This window comes from Apteryx mantelli, chromosome 2 (assembly GCF_036417845.1).
Source record: "Apteryx mantelli isolate bAptMan1 chromosome 2, bAptMan1.hap1, whole genome shotgun sequence".
Classification (NCBI taxonomy): Eukaryota; Metazoa; Chordata; class Aves; order Apterygiformes; family Apterygidae; genus Apteryx; species Apteryx mantelli.
Window position 1 is genome coordinate 70668040 of NC_089979.1, and position 16309 is coordinate 70684348.

General features: G+C 41.7%; 2 protein-coding genes across 2 annotated transcripts in view; one reads left to right on the forward strand and one right to left on the reverse strand.

Annotated features, from left to right (window-relative positions):
- Positions 1-1987: 1987 nt before the first annotated feature.
- GCM2 (glial cells missing transcription factor 2) lies at positions 1988-7258 on the reverse strand. The gene is made up of 5 exons (XM_013940132.1): positions 7217-7258; positions 5341-5593; positions 4823-4935; positions 3091-3216; positions 1988-2869 (listed from the first exon to the last, which is right to left on the reverse strand). The coding sequence occupies exons 1-5, from the start codon at positions 7256-7258 to the stop codon at positions 1988-1990; spliced, it is 1416 nt and encodes a 471-aa protein (XP_013795586.1).
- A 3912-nt stretch (positions 7259-11170) lies between these two features.
- SYCP2L (synaptonemal complex protein 2 like) overlaps positions 11171-16309 on the forward strand; it is a 30294-nt gene continuing 25155 nt past the window's right edge. The window contains exons 1-7 of the mRNA XM_067292378.1: positions 11171-11290; positions 12652-12676; positions 13991-14076; positions 14226-14314; positions 14581-14615; positions 15341-15483; positions 15903-15955. Of these exons, the coding sequence (XP_067148479.1) occupies positions 11186-11290; positions 12652-12676; positions 13991-14076; positions 14226-14314; positions 14581-14615; positions 15341-15483; positions 15903-15955 (536 nt within the window). The 5' untranslated portion in view covers positions 11171-11185. The remainder of the gene's footprint in view (positions 11291-12651; positions 12677-13990; positions 14077-14225; positions 14315-14580; positions 14616-15340; positions 15484-15902; positions 15956-16309) is intronic.

The following is a 16309-nucleotide window of genomic DNA, read 5'->3' on the forward strand; positions in this document are numbered from 1 at the left end:
GTTCTAGTGCTACAGATGATGTGGTAAAGTAATTACTACTGTATCCTTTTACTGTGCTTAAACAATTATAATGTTTATTAGAAATAAGTCCACTTCCTATAAAAAAGTAGCATCTTTACAAGATTAGCTGCATTTTCTCAACTGATGTACAAAGTTCTACTTAAAAGGCTATATTTCAAGAGCATGGCATAATGATTGAAGCATACAGCTACAATGACAATTTTTGTACCAGTATATTAACAGCACAACCCCCTCCCTCCCCAGTTTGTCCTGTGTCTTAACAGGCATGAAGCTTGAGTTGCAGTGGTCCAATTTCTCTAAAATCAATATAAAATGAAGCAGCTTACATCCCTGTTTAAAATTTTCTTCAGGATTTGGAATGTGCTGTGAATCTCTTTCCATTTTGCTTGGCCTTATGTATTTTTTCCCTCGATTTCTTTTTCGTTTTTTGTTTTCTTTCTTTAACTTAGAAGAAAATAACTCAAATTTTATTCTACACCACAAATGACTTGATACGCATTGGAGCAGAAGTGAGAAATATCAGTTCTATAAATAGGCATCGTGTTGCATATTTTTAAACTCTAAAACTTTGGATCAGTCTTTCTGGGTGGTAACTTGTTGTTTTCTTAGGTTGGGATATGGGTTAATTTGCAAAACTATATTGCTCACCTGAATCTGTTCTTTTCTGTAATCTAAAATACCTGATAGAAGAACTGCCATAGAAGTTTAAAAAGAGCCAAGTGAGGTAAACAGCAAATACACTAAAAGTTAATGTAAGATTGATGCTGAATTTACTTAGTCTTTTTGTAAATTCCAGCTTCAAGTGGCTTGATTTTTTCAAGTGCTGAACAACCCACACCTGAAACAGGAGGCTATTGGCTGAATTTCCATGAATTTAACTGTGGGGCTCAACTTCAAAAAGCAGACCATATGCATTGCTTTTGTAGAAATATGGAAGGAAAAACAAAATTGAGCAAAAATAATTACTTTAAGACCCAGATATTTGTCCACCATGCTTTGCAGCTAAAATTTGTTTGCTGGTTTAATCATAGCATTACAAGGTTCTGTATGTTGAAGCCCACTAGCCAGCTACTCATGTCAGTTTACACGTTGTTCTGTTTTTGACTGTGAGTTCATATCTATTAAAAGCATACAGTAACATGCTGTTACTCAAAACATAGCAGAAATATACAAAAAAAATGTTTCCCCCCAATTTTTTTTAAGCATTCAGAAAGTTAAAGATACTTGTTAACTAAATAATAACAACAACAATGATAAAACATCGTGCCAACATGACTAAAATACTCTTTCTGCATAGCCTTCTTGTTAGGCTATGTTGTTTAGGTATGGGTTCCCTTCCATAGGACTAGACCAATTTCAAAATGTTTAATTAAAACAATATGCCTTTGCTTCTTTTCCTTCCCAGCCAGTTGAAAATTTAGTTCAATTAGGTTATAGAATTTGGGTATTTAAATCCTTACATTTTCTTCATTTAGCTCGGGAGTCTTTGAAACTTTTGATTTCTGAGCTCTTGTTTTGTTGGTTTTTCATTTCCAAGAGAAGACTGCCAGGTGTACTTGTGGGGAGTCAAAAATGCAGACCGAAGCCCGGAGGCCTGGGGGGAAAGCCAGCCTCTGGGCAATGGAGTCATGTCCCCTCGAAGCAAGGTGCTGCAAGGAGCAGTTCCTGATGTCAGTGGTGCTATATCTAAACTTTTCCTCTTGCACAGAAAGACTGGGCAATCTGTACACTTGATACAGGGAATCAAAAAGCAGAATGAAATTACAGTGTAGGTTTTCCTTTTCTCACCTTAGAGAAGCCCAGTTAGTCATATATAAAAGGCACCTTGCAGAGGTCAGTTGTCCTAATGCGCTGTTTCCTCACTTCTCAAATCCCAAACCTCTGGGTTTAGCATGTGCACAGTCAGTATAAGCATGTATTCTCTAGTTTGATTTAGTTGTTCTGATGCCATTTAGGCAACGTTTACTCAATATTCACTGCTCTCAAACCTTAAGGCCTGTCCTTCATGCTCCGCATAGCTGTTCCCCAGCAGTTGTCCATACCGATAGCTCTCCATGCTCTCCACTGGCTCGGACTTTGTGGGAACTGGGTCATGCTGGTAAAGCAACGCTGACTTTATCATCCCAAAGTCTTCCTGAATCTTCATCCCTGAATAGATAGTGCCTGAGACGTTTTCTGCCATGTGGGTATAGCTCTGAAGATTTTTCACGTCACAGAGATTGTCACTGTATTTCCCCACTGAGGGCTTATAGGCCTGGTAGGACACTTTGGTGGTGGTGGTGATGACGGTTTGTAACGGCGGAGCTAGGGGAGAGGCACCGTTACCGTATCTGCAGGGATACTCCCCGCTGTAGTAAGGATGATTCGTGTTGGTTTGGATCTGTCCATAGTCACTCCTGTCTCCACTGCCAGCTTTCCCCCAAACTGGTTTCAGTGCATAATGTCTACCAGTATTATTGAAGCTCTTATCATGGGCGGTCACAGAATTACACTGAGGTCCATTCAGGTTCACGGGGTCGGTGTCAACGGGAGTACTTGTCATGTCTTTGTAAAATGCTGGATAAGAACTGGAACTTATGAAAGCAGGAGCTCCAAACTCATAGCTGCAGGGCCGAGGCATGTAGATCCTCGGGTTAGGACACTTTTGGCACGGCGATAGCTGGTCCTCTTGGCAGCTGGCTGAGTCATAAGAAGCTTTGTAGAGATCAGGGTTTTGCAGTGAGGGATAAGACTGAGCTGGAACTGAAAAACTGGCATCTGTGATGATACTGACCCTTTCTGGGCCTTCCAGGCAGGACAGATTCTGCATGTTACCGATATAACTGCTGCTGTTGTGGTATCTTCCTGCCTGAAAAGGACAAGAAAATAGATCTCTGAGGTTCGGGAATGGGTACTGCACACACATGTCCTGACAGTTGCCCTATTGCTTATTTCAGTCCTCCCCTGCCCTTATCCACTTGGGCATGAGCTGAACGAACAGATGAAGTGTGGCATAAAGCTTTGCTTTGCTCTGTGATTCCTGGTACATGCTTATGCTGTCTTTTCAATTAACTGAAAATCTTGACTTACCTCTGAATTTAGAGGTCTCTTTTTCTGGGATTGGTGAGAAGAGGACACTTGTTTCTTAATTGCACTTCTTCTTGCCTCTGCCTCCAGTTTACTCTCTGGCCTGGGGTGGTCATGGACTCCTTTAGCCTAAATTAAGATTAACTCTTAAAATTAAAGAATTGCTGGCTTATCTAAAGACACACGTAAGCTTATAACTAAACTTCAGTGTTTGCACCGTTTATTATTTTATAGGCCTCCTGAGATTACCAGGAGCTAGATTCACCCTGTCTTAATTTAGACACCTGACTACTGTGCCTACATTAGGATCCCTGTTGTCCTGTGCTGTGCCTACGGTTTCAGAGGCAGCATTAGACATGAGGTGGATCAAGGTAAGATTACTCAAAGGATTTAGTATTCAGTGAAGTGAGTGGCGGCCACAACATGGACCATAGTTGAGCTCAAGTGGAGGAGAAACTAAAGCACAGGGAGCATTTAAATTTAAAAGAAAAAAAAAAAAGGAAAAAAATCATGACTTGCAGGTATATAGGAATAGAAAATGAGGGAGAAATCAGTGGTGACTGCAGAGATGTGAGCCTGTTGTTTGCTTCTGTGATGTTCAGGAGTAGCTGATTAGAACCAAGAGAAAAGGATTACAAATTTAATTTGGTCAGTTCTCCGCAGTCCAAGATCTTGCTTCTGCTTTGTAATAGCCACCACTAAAACAGCATAAATGGGCTTCAAAGAGACTGCACACTACCAGATGACAAATTTTCTTTACTCTAATAAGCAATAACTACCTTCTTGAAGAGGACCGAAACATATACCTGGAAAGCCATCCGAAGATGCTCTACTACTGAAAGATCTATGGGTACACATATGCAAAACTATGCTGAGGTATGATAAAATACTGTATGCAACATGTACTTACTCATTACTTTTTCCCAGCTGTGAGTGGACTTGAGTATAGTTCTTAATGCAAACTAGGAAACTTAGCATTACTTTTAAAAACACTTTCATTTCCCCAATAGAAATTAACTTTTAAATGAGGATTTATCACCTATTTTGATAAAAAAATCTTTTTAGATTTTGCATTTCTGTAAAACAATGTCTGAATAATAACAAGAAAATATTTGATAACAAGTGAGTATTCAGAAATGTGACCAGTTTGCTTCCTTTTACTCACTGGACAACAGAGAGACTGGAGACTGGGTCAGGAAAAAAAAAAAAAAATCCAGCAGAGCATGTAATCTCATAAAATGGAAGCTTTTTGTGAGATTTTGTCCTAATGCTGCTAAAAATGGAAATATCAACATAAAATTTCAGAATTGAGCTTTTTAAGTTCTCCTTTTCTGTCCAGCTTCTAAATTGTCTTAAAATTCAAAGGCCAATTTCAGATGAAATAGAACTTTCACATTTGAACTTGCCCAGTTTAAGTCTGGCTTTCCCCCTACACACCCTTTTTTTAAAATAGAAAATAAATATTAGGTCCTTAATTCAGTTGTCAGAAACGTGCCAAGGTCCAAGACAGACTTTAGTTTGTATTTGTACACTGTACTCAAGAGAGTTTTAGACTTCTGTAACGACTTTAGAAAACAGTTAACCTTCACATACGGCATTAGAAAAGGAAGGCAATTGCCATTGTTTTATTTATTATTTCCATTATTGTAATACAGAGGAATCCAGTCATGGATCAGAACTCCACCACTCTGTTATACAAAACAGCAAGGTGGGTGTGGGGGGGGATGCTTTTTACCTGGAAAAATATCGCTTTGCCATCAAGCCTCCAGAAGTTGGTGACTGGATAGCCACTGTGTCCTCGGCAAGGAATCAGCTCAAGGGCTGAGTTACAGTTTGGACAGGTTTTCTCTGTAAATATAGGTAAATTAACACAGGTTAAAAGTGAAGGTGTTGTGCGAGAGGAACACTGAGCCAAAGAGCAACATGTTCAATCCTTCATTGAAATTCAGATAAAAACGTGATATTCAAACATAAACTATGAAGATAGAAATGATATGGACCAGAGCTTTATGTGAGATATAAATGCGAATGACTGAAAGGCTTGTAGGTCCATTTTCCCTGAGCCATTTACAGACAGATGTTGCAGAAATTTGGAGCTAAATATATTCATCATGCTCTTTGTGACTATGCCTCCGTCAGTGTTGCTACACTCGGAAAGGAAACAAACAAGGAATCCATGCAAGGAAATAAGGTTGGTCTCGGTTTAGCCATCAGGACCGGCTAGAAAAAGTGGCCCCCATTGGCATCCCTTACTTTGCTGCTTCTGCCGAGCCTTGTCGCATATGGCGGGGCGAAGCTGGAGCCGGGCACCACCGGGCAGCACGCAGCGGCCAGCGCACACCACTACCCCCAGGCAGGACTTCTTGAGGATCTGGCAGTTGTGGTTGTTGGTGTTGCGCATGGCCCAGCCACTGAGGTGCCGCTCGGCGTTCTTCTCCTCGCTGGAGTAGACAAGCCGCACGTAGCCGTCAGGCCATTCTTGGAAGCTGTCGAAGTGCTTGGGCTCCTGCGGCAGGGGAGGGAGGGCGGGAGAGATGGGTAGCAAGGTGGAAAAAGGGCAAGGGAGGAGACCGGGGACAAAAGACTGTTATCAGGATATTGCAACCTGTTTTTTTTATCCTATTTCAAAATATTTAATGTGAGAAGAGACTTTCTCTACGATCTTCCAGAGCAGCAAAGTCAGAAACAGCAGGGAAAAAAGATTTATTTAAAATAATAACTTATTCAGAAATGTCCTACAAAAGAGGAGAGGCATTTTGAACTTTCACAGCTCAAAAGAAAGCTGTGATGCTTTCCTCTTATGCAGCACGGTCAGTAACAACCCCGTCCCTCATCACTGATGCCTTTTTTTGGTAAGGTTGCCCCGCTGTAGCAGACTGGCCTCGTTACCAAAACTTACTGGCTGCTTGGTGCTGCCCTGCTTGTACTTGCTATTAAATACTCCTTGATGTGCACCTGCAGGCTGAAAACCAGAAGTTTTAGCTACATAACAGTTTAATGCACCTAGTAAGACTTGAATAAGCCTTCTGTCAAAACAAAACACAATACAACACACCATTGTGAGTATACCTCCTCTATATGAACAGGGGTGTTAAGAGAAAGAGATTTTCAATTTGGGATGTCATCTCTGGCTTTCTGGAGTTCCTTACCAAAACATAAATACCAGAACAAAGAAAGAATGACTGAGATTTAAACTCCCTACAACACTTACGTATTTAACATGTGTGTGTACACACATGAACAATCGCACTGAACTCGGTAAAACTGTCAGCATTTACAGAGTTAAGCCATTCTGTAAGTGCTTGGTCTCTGAATAATGAAATAATAAACTCTAAGATGAAGAAAAGATGTGAAATAAAAAAAATGCATTTAGGGCTCACTTAAAAAGAAATCAATGGAATGTTCATTGACAGTACAAAGTATTAATCAGACACATCAACAAACCAATGAAGTATTTAGATAGCTTGAAATATATTAGCAGAAAACAGTCAAGCCATGCTGCTTTTGACATTTCTTTGGAAGGGGAACAAGGGAGAAAGAATCTGGTCAAACAGTGGCATTGAAGATTATTTTAGGTGTTCGTACACAGCTGGCCAAAGTTGCATATCAAATCCATATTTTTATTACAAGTTATTCTGTCAGAACTATTGGACAGCCTTAAGATTTCTGTAATTATATTTAAAAGGTAAGAGATTTTGAAAGGCAAGAGCTGAACTTTGCAGAAAGTGAGGCTGAGACTCCAGATCCTGGAGGATTAAAGCAGTTGTAAAACAAAGTACTTTCCACCTGCTGGAAAGAGCTGCTTTGCTCAGAGGTAAGATTTTTTCACCTCTTTAGATTAAAATGCCCACATTTTATGAAAATTTCCTGCATAGTGGAAGCAAGAAACCCAGCCAGGCCCTGGGAAGAGGGGAGCGCACAGAGGGGTTTCGCAGATGCGGTCCCCCACCTCTGCACCCGGTGCAGCAGGGACCCCGTGGTCCTGTCTTGGGTAGAGATGCGCAAGCGGCATCGCCAGCAGTGCAGCCCCAAGCTTTAGCCAGGCGACGATTTGGGAAAAGTCCCAAACCCGCGTTTCTGAGACAGCTCCGCGGCCCGGGCCGGCCCCACAGTCCCCCCGCCCCGGTACCTGCGGCAGCTTGGGGTCGTTGATGTCCCAGGTGAGCTTCATGCTGGGAGCGGCAGCGGGCTGCGCCTGGCGCTTTTATACGGCGGGGCGCCTCCGCGTGTCCGCGGCGCCGCGCGTGGTGGCGGGAGGGAAAGGTCCTCCCGCGACGGCCCCGCTCCCCAAACGAGGGGGCAAGAGACGACTTCAAATCACAGCGCCCTGGCCGCGCCGCCTCCGCGGCCAGGACAAGGCGCCTTCCTCGGGAGGAAGAGGAGCAGCCCCACGGGCACGGCGGGGCCCGCGATTTCTGCCTGCCCCAGTGCGGTCTGCAATAACTGCGGTCTGCTCCTCGCTGCAGCGGGCGGCAGCGCCGTCTCTCTATCCCGGCAGGTCCCGCTTAGGGCACGGCAGAAATTCAGGTCACTGATGCTTGATTTCAAAAGCCGGGCTCGAAGCCGGCTACAGGTTGAAAAGACCTTTAAGGGAGTCAAAGGAAGCGTGCGGATACCGCGCTGTTCTTTCAGCGCACTCATTCTCTAAAGATTTAGGTGTAAACGAATTAAATACTTCATGTTTTTAAGCGTGTTCTCCCTACGCACTGTGCTGTATGACACAACGTTAAAAGCCCAGACAAGAGTCAGTATCGTTTTATTGATCAGTGTGTTTCCTTTTATTGGAAAACTACAGGTAACGTTTTTGTTGGAAAATAGTTGGTGTGCCTTCTGACGAAAAGGAAAACGTTTTTGGCTCTTGGAAACAGAACGAAAAAAGTAAAGTTCTGTAATGTTACGGAGACGGAGCCGCTGAATCCCCCGAGCTCCTGCAATCTTTAAATGAGCCGCCCCTTCCCAAAGGTCATCTCACTCGCTTCAGACCCCCTCTGAAAATTTCCCAGACCTTCACTGTGGTGAAAGAGCAGCTCTCTTTATGCCTTTAGCTTTGCAAAATAAAAAACAACCTGCGAAAAAGGAAGCGTTTGTGGAAAGGAGACAGACTGCCGTCCCGGGGGGTTAGGAAACAACCCCCACCGAGGCGCTGAGCTCCCCTTTCGCAGCCATCTGCTCGGCCGAGGTGGGAATCGGCATCACCTGGGCGCTGATTAAATGCCCGTTGCACAGGTGAGACCTTTTTGCCCATTTTCTGCTGCGGGGTCGGGAGCCGCAGCCCGGGACCCTCCCCTCTGCAGCCCCTGCTGGGCCCGAGGCCGGGTCGTCCGTTTTGCTAGCCCTGCAAAAAAGGGTAACGGTAACTTAAATAGTCTCTTCAAGAGGATGTATAGTAAGGATTTTTGTTTGTTTGTTTGTTTGTTTGTTAATGGGAAGCTGCCGGTTTGACTTTCTGTCGCTAGCGCGGTGTTACTTGTATTTTTGCACCCCCCGATGCTGGTAATTCCTGGGGGAATTTTGGTGTTTTCCCAGCTGTTGGGCCGGGCCGGGGGGGGCGCAGCGCAGTGCAGTGCGGCGCGGCGGCGCCTCCCGCCTCCGCGCACCGGCGCGGCCTCAGGGCCTCGCCCGCCGGGTCCCCGAAACCGGCGGTTTGAAAGCGCGGAGGTGATCTTGACAGCTTAGCTAGAAAATAAGGAAGCAAAAGCAGCCCTTTACGAGAGGCTGGATGAGTAAACGGTCTTCGCTTTTTGAGCAGAAAAAGTCTTTTTGCTTATATTTCCCCCCCCTTTCCTTTTAAGGGAAGAAAAAAGTGAAGAATGGAAGAGAGAGATAAATGACACCATGGCCACCAGAGCGGAAGACTATGTAAATATTTCTTTAATAGATCTTTAGGTTTAGCTTTATCTTACAAATAGCTATTTTTGATGTGTGATCGTCTATGAATCTATTTCTGTCATGGTATCAAATACTTTATACACCTAACTTTCAATATAACTATAAGTCAGTTGTTTCAGGCTATTCCTAAGGGCTATGGCCATGACGGCGTGTTTTCTTAAAAGCATATGTTTTTAAAGATATATTCTCAAACAGAAGCGGCATAACCTAGAATTTTTAATAGTTTAATGTAACATTTTAAGTAAAACAGAGAACGTCATCTTTTCCTTCGAAAATATGAAGAAATGTTTGTAGGAGTTGTGGGACAGGGTAAGAATTAAAAACAACTCCTTTGGTCCTGTCGAGTTGTTTCTTTAGTCAGAATCCTTTAAAATATTTCGGGTTTGAAGTCCCTGTAATTAGCAGTCTCCCTTTGAGATTAAGACCAGTGTTCCACCTTCAGATATAATAGGAAAAATAAAAATAGAAAAACAAATGAAACAAACGAACAAACAAAGAACTTTCAAACCCTCACATTTTTTTTAAATAGCGTTACAAGCGTTTTCTGATGTGTGCTGCAACAAATCAGACGCCCGTCTATTTTAATCTCCAGTGAGATTGCCCTAACGTTTGTTTGCTTCCCCTCCCACAGCTCGAATCACTTCTAACTGATGCTTTTAAGGGGAAGGGATTTCAGAAAATAAATGAACTGCTTCAAGAGAAAGAAGTTGAACCTCCCCAAAAATACAGCGAATCTCTCTTCAACCAACTTGACAAAGCATTGAGAAAGGTGAGTGCCATAACTCGTTGTAAGCATCCTAACGCCCACTTGTGATAATACACAGATTGGACAACCGGACTAATGAAGTGTGGCAAAATATGTTTTTACAGGAGCTGGACAAGAATGAATTCCAGAATGTTTCAGTGTTGTTGAGATGCATTCAGCTCTACTTTAAAAGTGACCTTCAGGAAGGGGAAAGCTTATTTATCGAGCAAGGACTGGTACAAAAGATGAGTATAACACAGTATTTGAGTTACTAATGGTTTAAGGTTCCTTATATCGGGGGGGGGGGGTGGAGGAGGGACTCAAAGGGAGCAAGCACTAGAGTATGACTTTTTGGCTGTGCAGAAAAAAATCGCTTTTTTCTTTTTTTAATGTATGTCATAAGTTTAGTGGAAAAAAATGTTTTTTTTTTTTAATTTTCTTTGCATTGTCTTCAGTACAAAATCATGATTACACTTATCATTGGACTTAATGTTTGTGGATTTTTTTTAAGCTGCCAATGGAAGCAAGGAGCGGATGAGTTTAAATGAGTCCCATCTGTGAAATAACATAAAATTTCTAAATCCATTTTAAGTGCTGCAGCAAAAATACAATTTTAGTAATAAAATTCAGGGAAGTTTGATGTGCTTTGCAATTTTATAAGTTAACCTACTCTTACGAGGGCCTCTTTTCAGATAAGTAGTACAACAAATATATTTAACCTGTAACTGTATTTTACCTTCTCGCTGGCACTATACTGATTTCAGCTGATATTGGTTGTAGTAGAGAAATGCACTTGTATCTAAGATAAATAATACCCAGATCTAACCTAGGAAGGAACAGTTAGCAGGGGTTCTCTGTCAGTGGCGCTGTGCCAAGGAGTCCTCAGTCCTATGTGCTAATGCAACTTTGTAAAAATGCTTTTCCAGGGATACTGTTCAAAACTCCCCTGCAGGGAGCAGTAGTAAGGTCTCGCCCACTTGAGCTGTGTGCGGGGTACAGAAGCTCCCGGCAGCACAGATTTGTTGGGAGCCATAGGTGTGTTGCACCACTTAATGTAACGCTTATGACTATGTGTTTAATAACACATTCATAAAACAGACTATGCAAAAACTTGAGAAATCTCTTTAAACTTTTTCATGCTTTTAATTGACCTCCTCAAGAAGGCTCTGGCTGCAGCAATGACACCAGCACAGCCCAGGGTGCCAGGGGTGGGTGCTGGGAGAACGAGGAGGAGGATGGGCTGGGGAGGCGGAGGAAGAGAAGCTGCCGCCTGGGTGAGGGGTTGGGGATTTCACCTGCCACTGGCAGCCTTCAAGCCCCATAATGCCTTCAGCATGATACGGTACTGCTGAGGTCAGGGGTCAAAAAATCTCACGTGTGTGCATAAGGTTTGCTGAAGATATATTTAGTTTAAGGATTATTAACACTTCTTGCCAGGTTTTAACTGATTCTTTCAATTTTTACATGGTATCTTGGTTTGAAAGAACAAGAACGTTTGTGATCCTCATAGACCTGAATGAAAACAGGTTTTTGATGATACTTCTTGAAGACTTCTTTGACTGTGCATTGGTATGTATGTGTATTGGAGGGGAGAAGAGTTGCCTTTATTGTACATGAAAGCCACCACTCACAAATAATCTTCTACTCTAAATAATAATAATAAAAAGAGGCTACACAGGCCTTGTGAACCCCAGGATTTAGCCTGGAGCGCAGCCCAGCTGGTGCAGACTGGGCTACTCTTATGTGGAGGTGTGAGATGCCTGGGAGAAGTAGCTGCAGGGGTGCTCAGAGCTGCAGCGTTCTCTCATTTTCCAACACCAAGCAAAGTGATTCCTTTTACAAGAAAACACACAAGAGGCTCTGATACACTTTGTAAACAAAATCTTTTGTGTTGAAGCCCTCATTTAAAAATCCAAATAAGATATGCTGGTGTTTCAAAGGCTGAGTTGCAGCTTATGTGCAAACACTTCTGCTGAGATGGCTCTGGGTATTTGTTCCTATATTGTTCAAAACCACTAGTTAATGTTTAAAAAATGATCCCAACAGCTTATAGTTTTCCTTTAGATTTCATTTTGAAATAGGTGCTGGAGGTCCAGTGATAGTAAATTTGCAATAGGAAGAAAGCTTTTAGCTTCTTTGCCCCAAGCTGTTAAGAAATCTTATTGTCTGTAGTGCTATAAACTTTCTGGGGTGTGGAGGTGAGCCTACATCCAACTAAGTATCTCTGTTTAGTGGAACCGTGTCGTGTGTCAATCTGCGCACTGGGATCTGCTTGAATACTTGTGACTCATTAGGATTTCATGACTCAAGTTTAATTTTTAGAGAATGTCAATACAAACATTTGAGCAAACTGAATTTTCTTGTTCATCTACTAAATAAATTGAAATTATATAAAATGTTTTAAAAGTTACTTATTTGTCCAAATTCGATTCCCTTGTCTTCCAGCCCCATCTCTTCCATGTGCTTTTACCGTGGAGAATGACAGTTTAAAAAAAAAAAAAAAAAAGCTTCCTCAGGGGGCTTTAATGCTTTTTCAGATGTTGGTATGTTGTCTGGTATGGTAGTGTGTAAAAAGGAAATGTATTTTTACACAGGCCCAGATGTATAGTAAAAATAACAAAACAATGCTGTGATGTGGGTTTCCGAGGAATCTGAGGGCGCTCTGCTCCAGTGCTACCTAAATCCCCGGGGGAAATGGGTGCTTTGCTCCTTTTATGTTTTCTGCATAAGGCCAACCTGCCTGAGGGGGTCACTATATGGGAGATACCTGTATCGAGTGGCACTGCCAGCCTTGCCTTGGGTACGGTAATGTTTCATTATTTTAGCCTTGGGGAGGCGCAGTGGTGGGGGCATAATCACCTATGCACTTTGACTGCTATTATGTTCAGGGTGGTTTTGTTAATGAAGACTTCATTTACCTTTTTCTTTAGGTGATTTGCAGGTGCAGTAGTAAAGGTCAGTGTGTGTGTGTGTGTGTGTATATATACACACACATATATATATATATATATATATATATCTCCCTGAATAGCCTGAATTTCTGTACCAGAGCAATTTCTTAATTCTTCGTGAACTCTCCCCTTCCTGCTCCCCACCTCCTCTTCCTCCCTGCAATGTGGTGGGGTTTTTTTGTTTGTTTGTTGTTTGTTTGTTTGCCTGTTTTAAATATACTAAAGATGTCTAGCTGTGATACCTTATTTACACTGCCAGCATCAAGTATGTCACTTGGAGTAAGCGGTACTCCTGAAAGGACTTCAGACATGGACAGTGTGCTCTTGCACATCTCTCTGTAGTGGCTTCAGATGTTATTTTCTTGCAAAGGGCAACCACCTCTGCAAAATAACGTAGTAACTGAGTACTCCTAGTCTATTGTAGAGCCAAGCGCATCAAGTTATTGCCAGCAAACACAGCTACAACTTAAGCTAACCTGATTTAGAGATCCTCCTGTGGATATTGAAGTACTTGTTGCAATTCGAGACGCAGTTGCCGTGCGGTGTGGTGCTTGTCCCGGGGCTCTGCGCGCAGTGAGAAGGGCTGTGACTGCATCTACTTGCTGCAACTGGTGCTTTGGTGAAGCTGTGAAAAAACGTCTAAATTGGCTTTGAAGTGGGCTCAGGACGCTCCTCTATGCTCTTTGCTGCTGAACTGGCGGCTCCCTCGGCCGCTCTGCCTAGGCGCAGGGATGTGGCCTCCCGTGTTCATTTTGGAGTCGGGATTTTGTCCGTGGTTGCAGCTCTCTGTCGCATAGTTTAGGTGAACGGAAGCTCCCAGAAGGAGCCGAGTACCTGTGTGGAGCTGTAGTTTGCCCAGAGATCCAGGCTCACAGGTCATGCAAAAAGGAGGCGTTATGTTGTGTGCCAGGTAACTTAGGCGTGTTTGTTGCTGTAGCTTGTTCTGCCCAAAGCAGAGCAGGAACAACCATGCTCTAATACCATGGTAGTATGCATCATATCTGTTGGAGTGCTGACTTTTTTAAAAAATCTGTATGTTACTGGTTTATCTATTGTGGTTAGTGAGTAGCTTCTCCTTTCTGTATCTATGTAAGTAGGTACCCAGGTCAGCGGCTAACTTATCTTGAGCTATTTTTACAGAGAAGTCACCAATTCCCCTTTCTGTATAGGATTAGACTGTTGTAAGAGTTTTGTTTAAAACTGAATCCACAACTGGGATATTTTTACTCCTTCAACAGCAAAGTGTTATTGCTTCAGCTCTCTTTTATACATGGACCAGTTCATTGCTAGCTGTAACTGTTTTACACCCTTCCTCTAGGGAAGAAAGAGCTGGTGAATTTATTTCTACCTGAACTAGGGCATCTTGTGACAGAAACAAATGTTTGCTGCACCCTACGGCAGGAGGTAAGATTCATAGTAGGGAAATAAAATACAAATGTGTGCACGCACAAGTGTGTGTAAATAAATAAAAATATTGTGAAAATCATGAAAAAATCTTACTGACTTCTTTCCCTTCCCATTCTGTTCCCTTCCCCTGTGGGGGGAATAAAAAGGCTTTGAGGACTCTCAACTCTATACTGGACAGCGTACCACGAGAGGAGAGAAAGAAATTTCCTCTGTCCGAAGAAATGTGCTCACTCACGTAAGTGTTCCCCTGCCAACACTTGCTGCAGGGAAGACGGTGTTTAGTTGTTGGAAGCAACCAGCTTTCCAGCTCTCCATGATCGTAATGTTTGCTTGGTTGGGCAGTGCAGCTTGATTGCACAGGCACGGGCGAAGCCCTGGCCTTGCCGTTGTATTTTACGCTTGATCATTATCATGAAGCATGTGTGCTTCTATCCAGCTTATTGATTAAAATCGCTTTAGTGTTTTATTTCTGCTTTAACTCATTGCATTATGTTCTTTCAGGAAAGATCTTGCAAAAAGTATTCTGGAGGTTGGTGGTAAGAAGTGCTCAGTAGTTATTTTTATGAAGCTAGGGTTCTCTACTGTCATTTTATTTGCTTATTTATTATAGATGAATTATAATTTTAATAACTTCCTTTTAGATACTTGATTTCTCTGGCAGGAAAATCAGATAATACTTTAAGAGTCTGCATTAAAAATTGTTAGATATAACAATCTGTTAATTCTTTCCATTTAGTATTAAGTCTTAACTAATAAGAAAAGCTCAACTGTGATATGAATAGAAAGGTAATTATATCAGCTTTATGTATATGCTTAAAAAGTATGCTTGCTGTTCATTTTAAAGTAAAGCTTAACTACTTGACCATGATGGGGATAAACTGCAGTCAACAGGGCTTTATCGCCTCTTAAGTCAAGTCTTAGGTGTGTGTTTTTTTTTTTTTTTTTTTTTTTCTTCCCCCTGCCCCCCAGCAATAACACTTTCCAGGTAGTTACATTGTGGTACATGAAAAATGACTTAATCATAGTGACAGTTATCAGTGCTCTGTACCTGTTGAATAAGGGTAATTAACTACATGTCCTCTGATGGCTGGAATAAACACTCGGCTGTTACCCTCCACTATAACGCAGTGTTATTTTCCTAGGTGAAATGGAAGGTAGCTGATTAATGTGATTTTTTTTTTTTTAAAGTATATTAATAGTAAAAATACCAATTCTCTGTTATGGTGGGGGAGATACTTATTCTTTTATGTTTACCATGTAGACTATGACCTTCAGGTTGCCCTTTCAGAAGCACTTTGTAGGCTAATGACAAAAAAATGGAGGGATGACCTTGTTCACCACTGGTTTGAAGATAATTATCTTGCTGAAGCTTTCAAAGAGATCAAGGATAGAGAATTTGAGACGGTAAGGGCCTTTATTTTGATAACAACATACTTGACAAGGCTGCATAGGGGCTAGTGTTGTTTGAGTTCAGCCAGGATGTCCTTGTAAGAAGTTCCTACAGAAGTGGTGTTATAAATGCAGGAAGCTTATTTGGAGGTGGTAGGGGGATTTTTTAACCTAGCAAATATAAAATGGCATATAATTAAAGTAGCTCTTATTTCTAAGATGTTCTACTTCTAAAGCATGCATATGCATATATATATACACACACACACACACACACACACACATATATACTTTGTGATTTCTGTTTGGAGGCTTTTGGCATCATACTGACTATTTAAAAGCTTATAACTGGAGTAGAGATGCAGCTCCAATAAAATAAGTCTTTGCAAAGGAAATGTAAACTGATTTTTGATAAGATGTCATTTGTCTTGAAGGACTGCAGGAAATTTCTTAATCAACTAAATGAAAGGCTTGGGGATGAAGGAAGGTAAGCTGTGGACCAAGAATCTAAATTAATGCTGTCATTACTTCAACCAAACAGAAACAGAGGGAAAACTAGGGCTATAGACTGACTTGGGTTGTATTTTCCACAAAATAATTTACATCATGTGTGAGAATATATATATTTTTTAATTTTTTAGTGATGATTCTTTGAAAGTAAAATTAACAAAAACAAGGTATCACTAAATGACTAAAACAACATTTTCTGTAAGCTTCTCCAAGCCTAGTTTACCTCTAGAAATTTGTTAACCTTTTGAACAATAAGTTTAGTAAACTTTATTCAGGATTTTGGCTTTCATAAATTCAGACTCTGACTAATGTTGAACGTATCATATGCAAG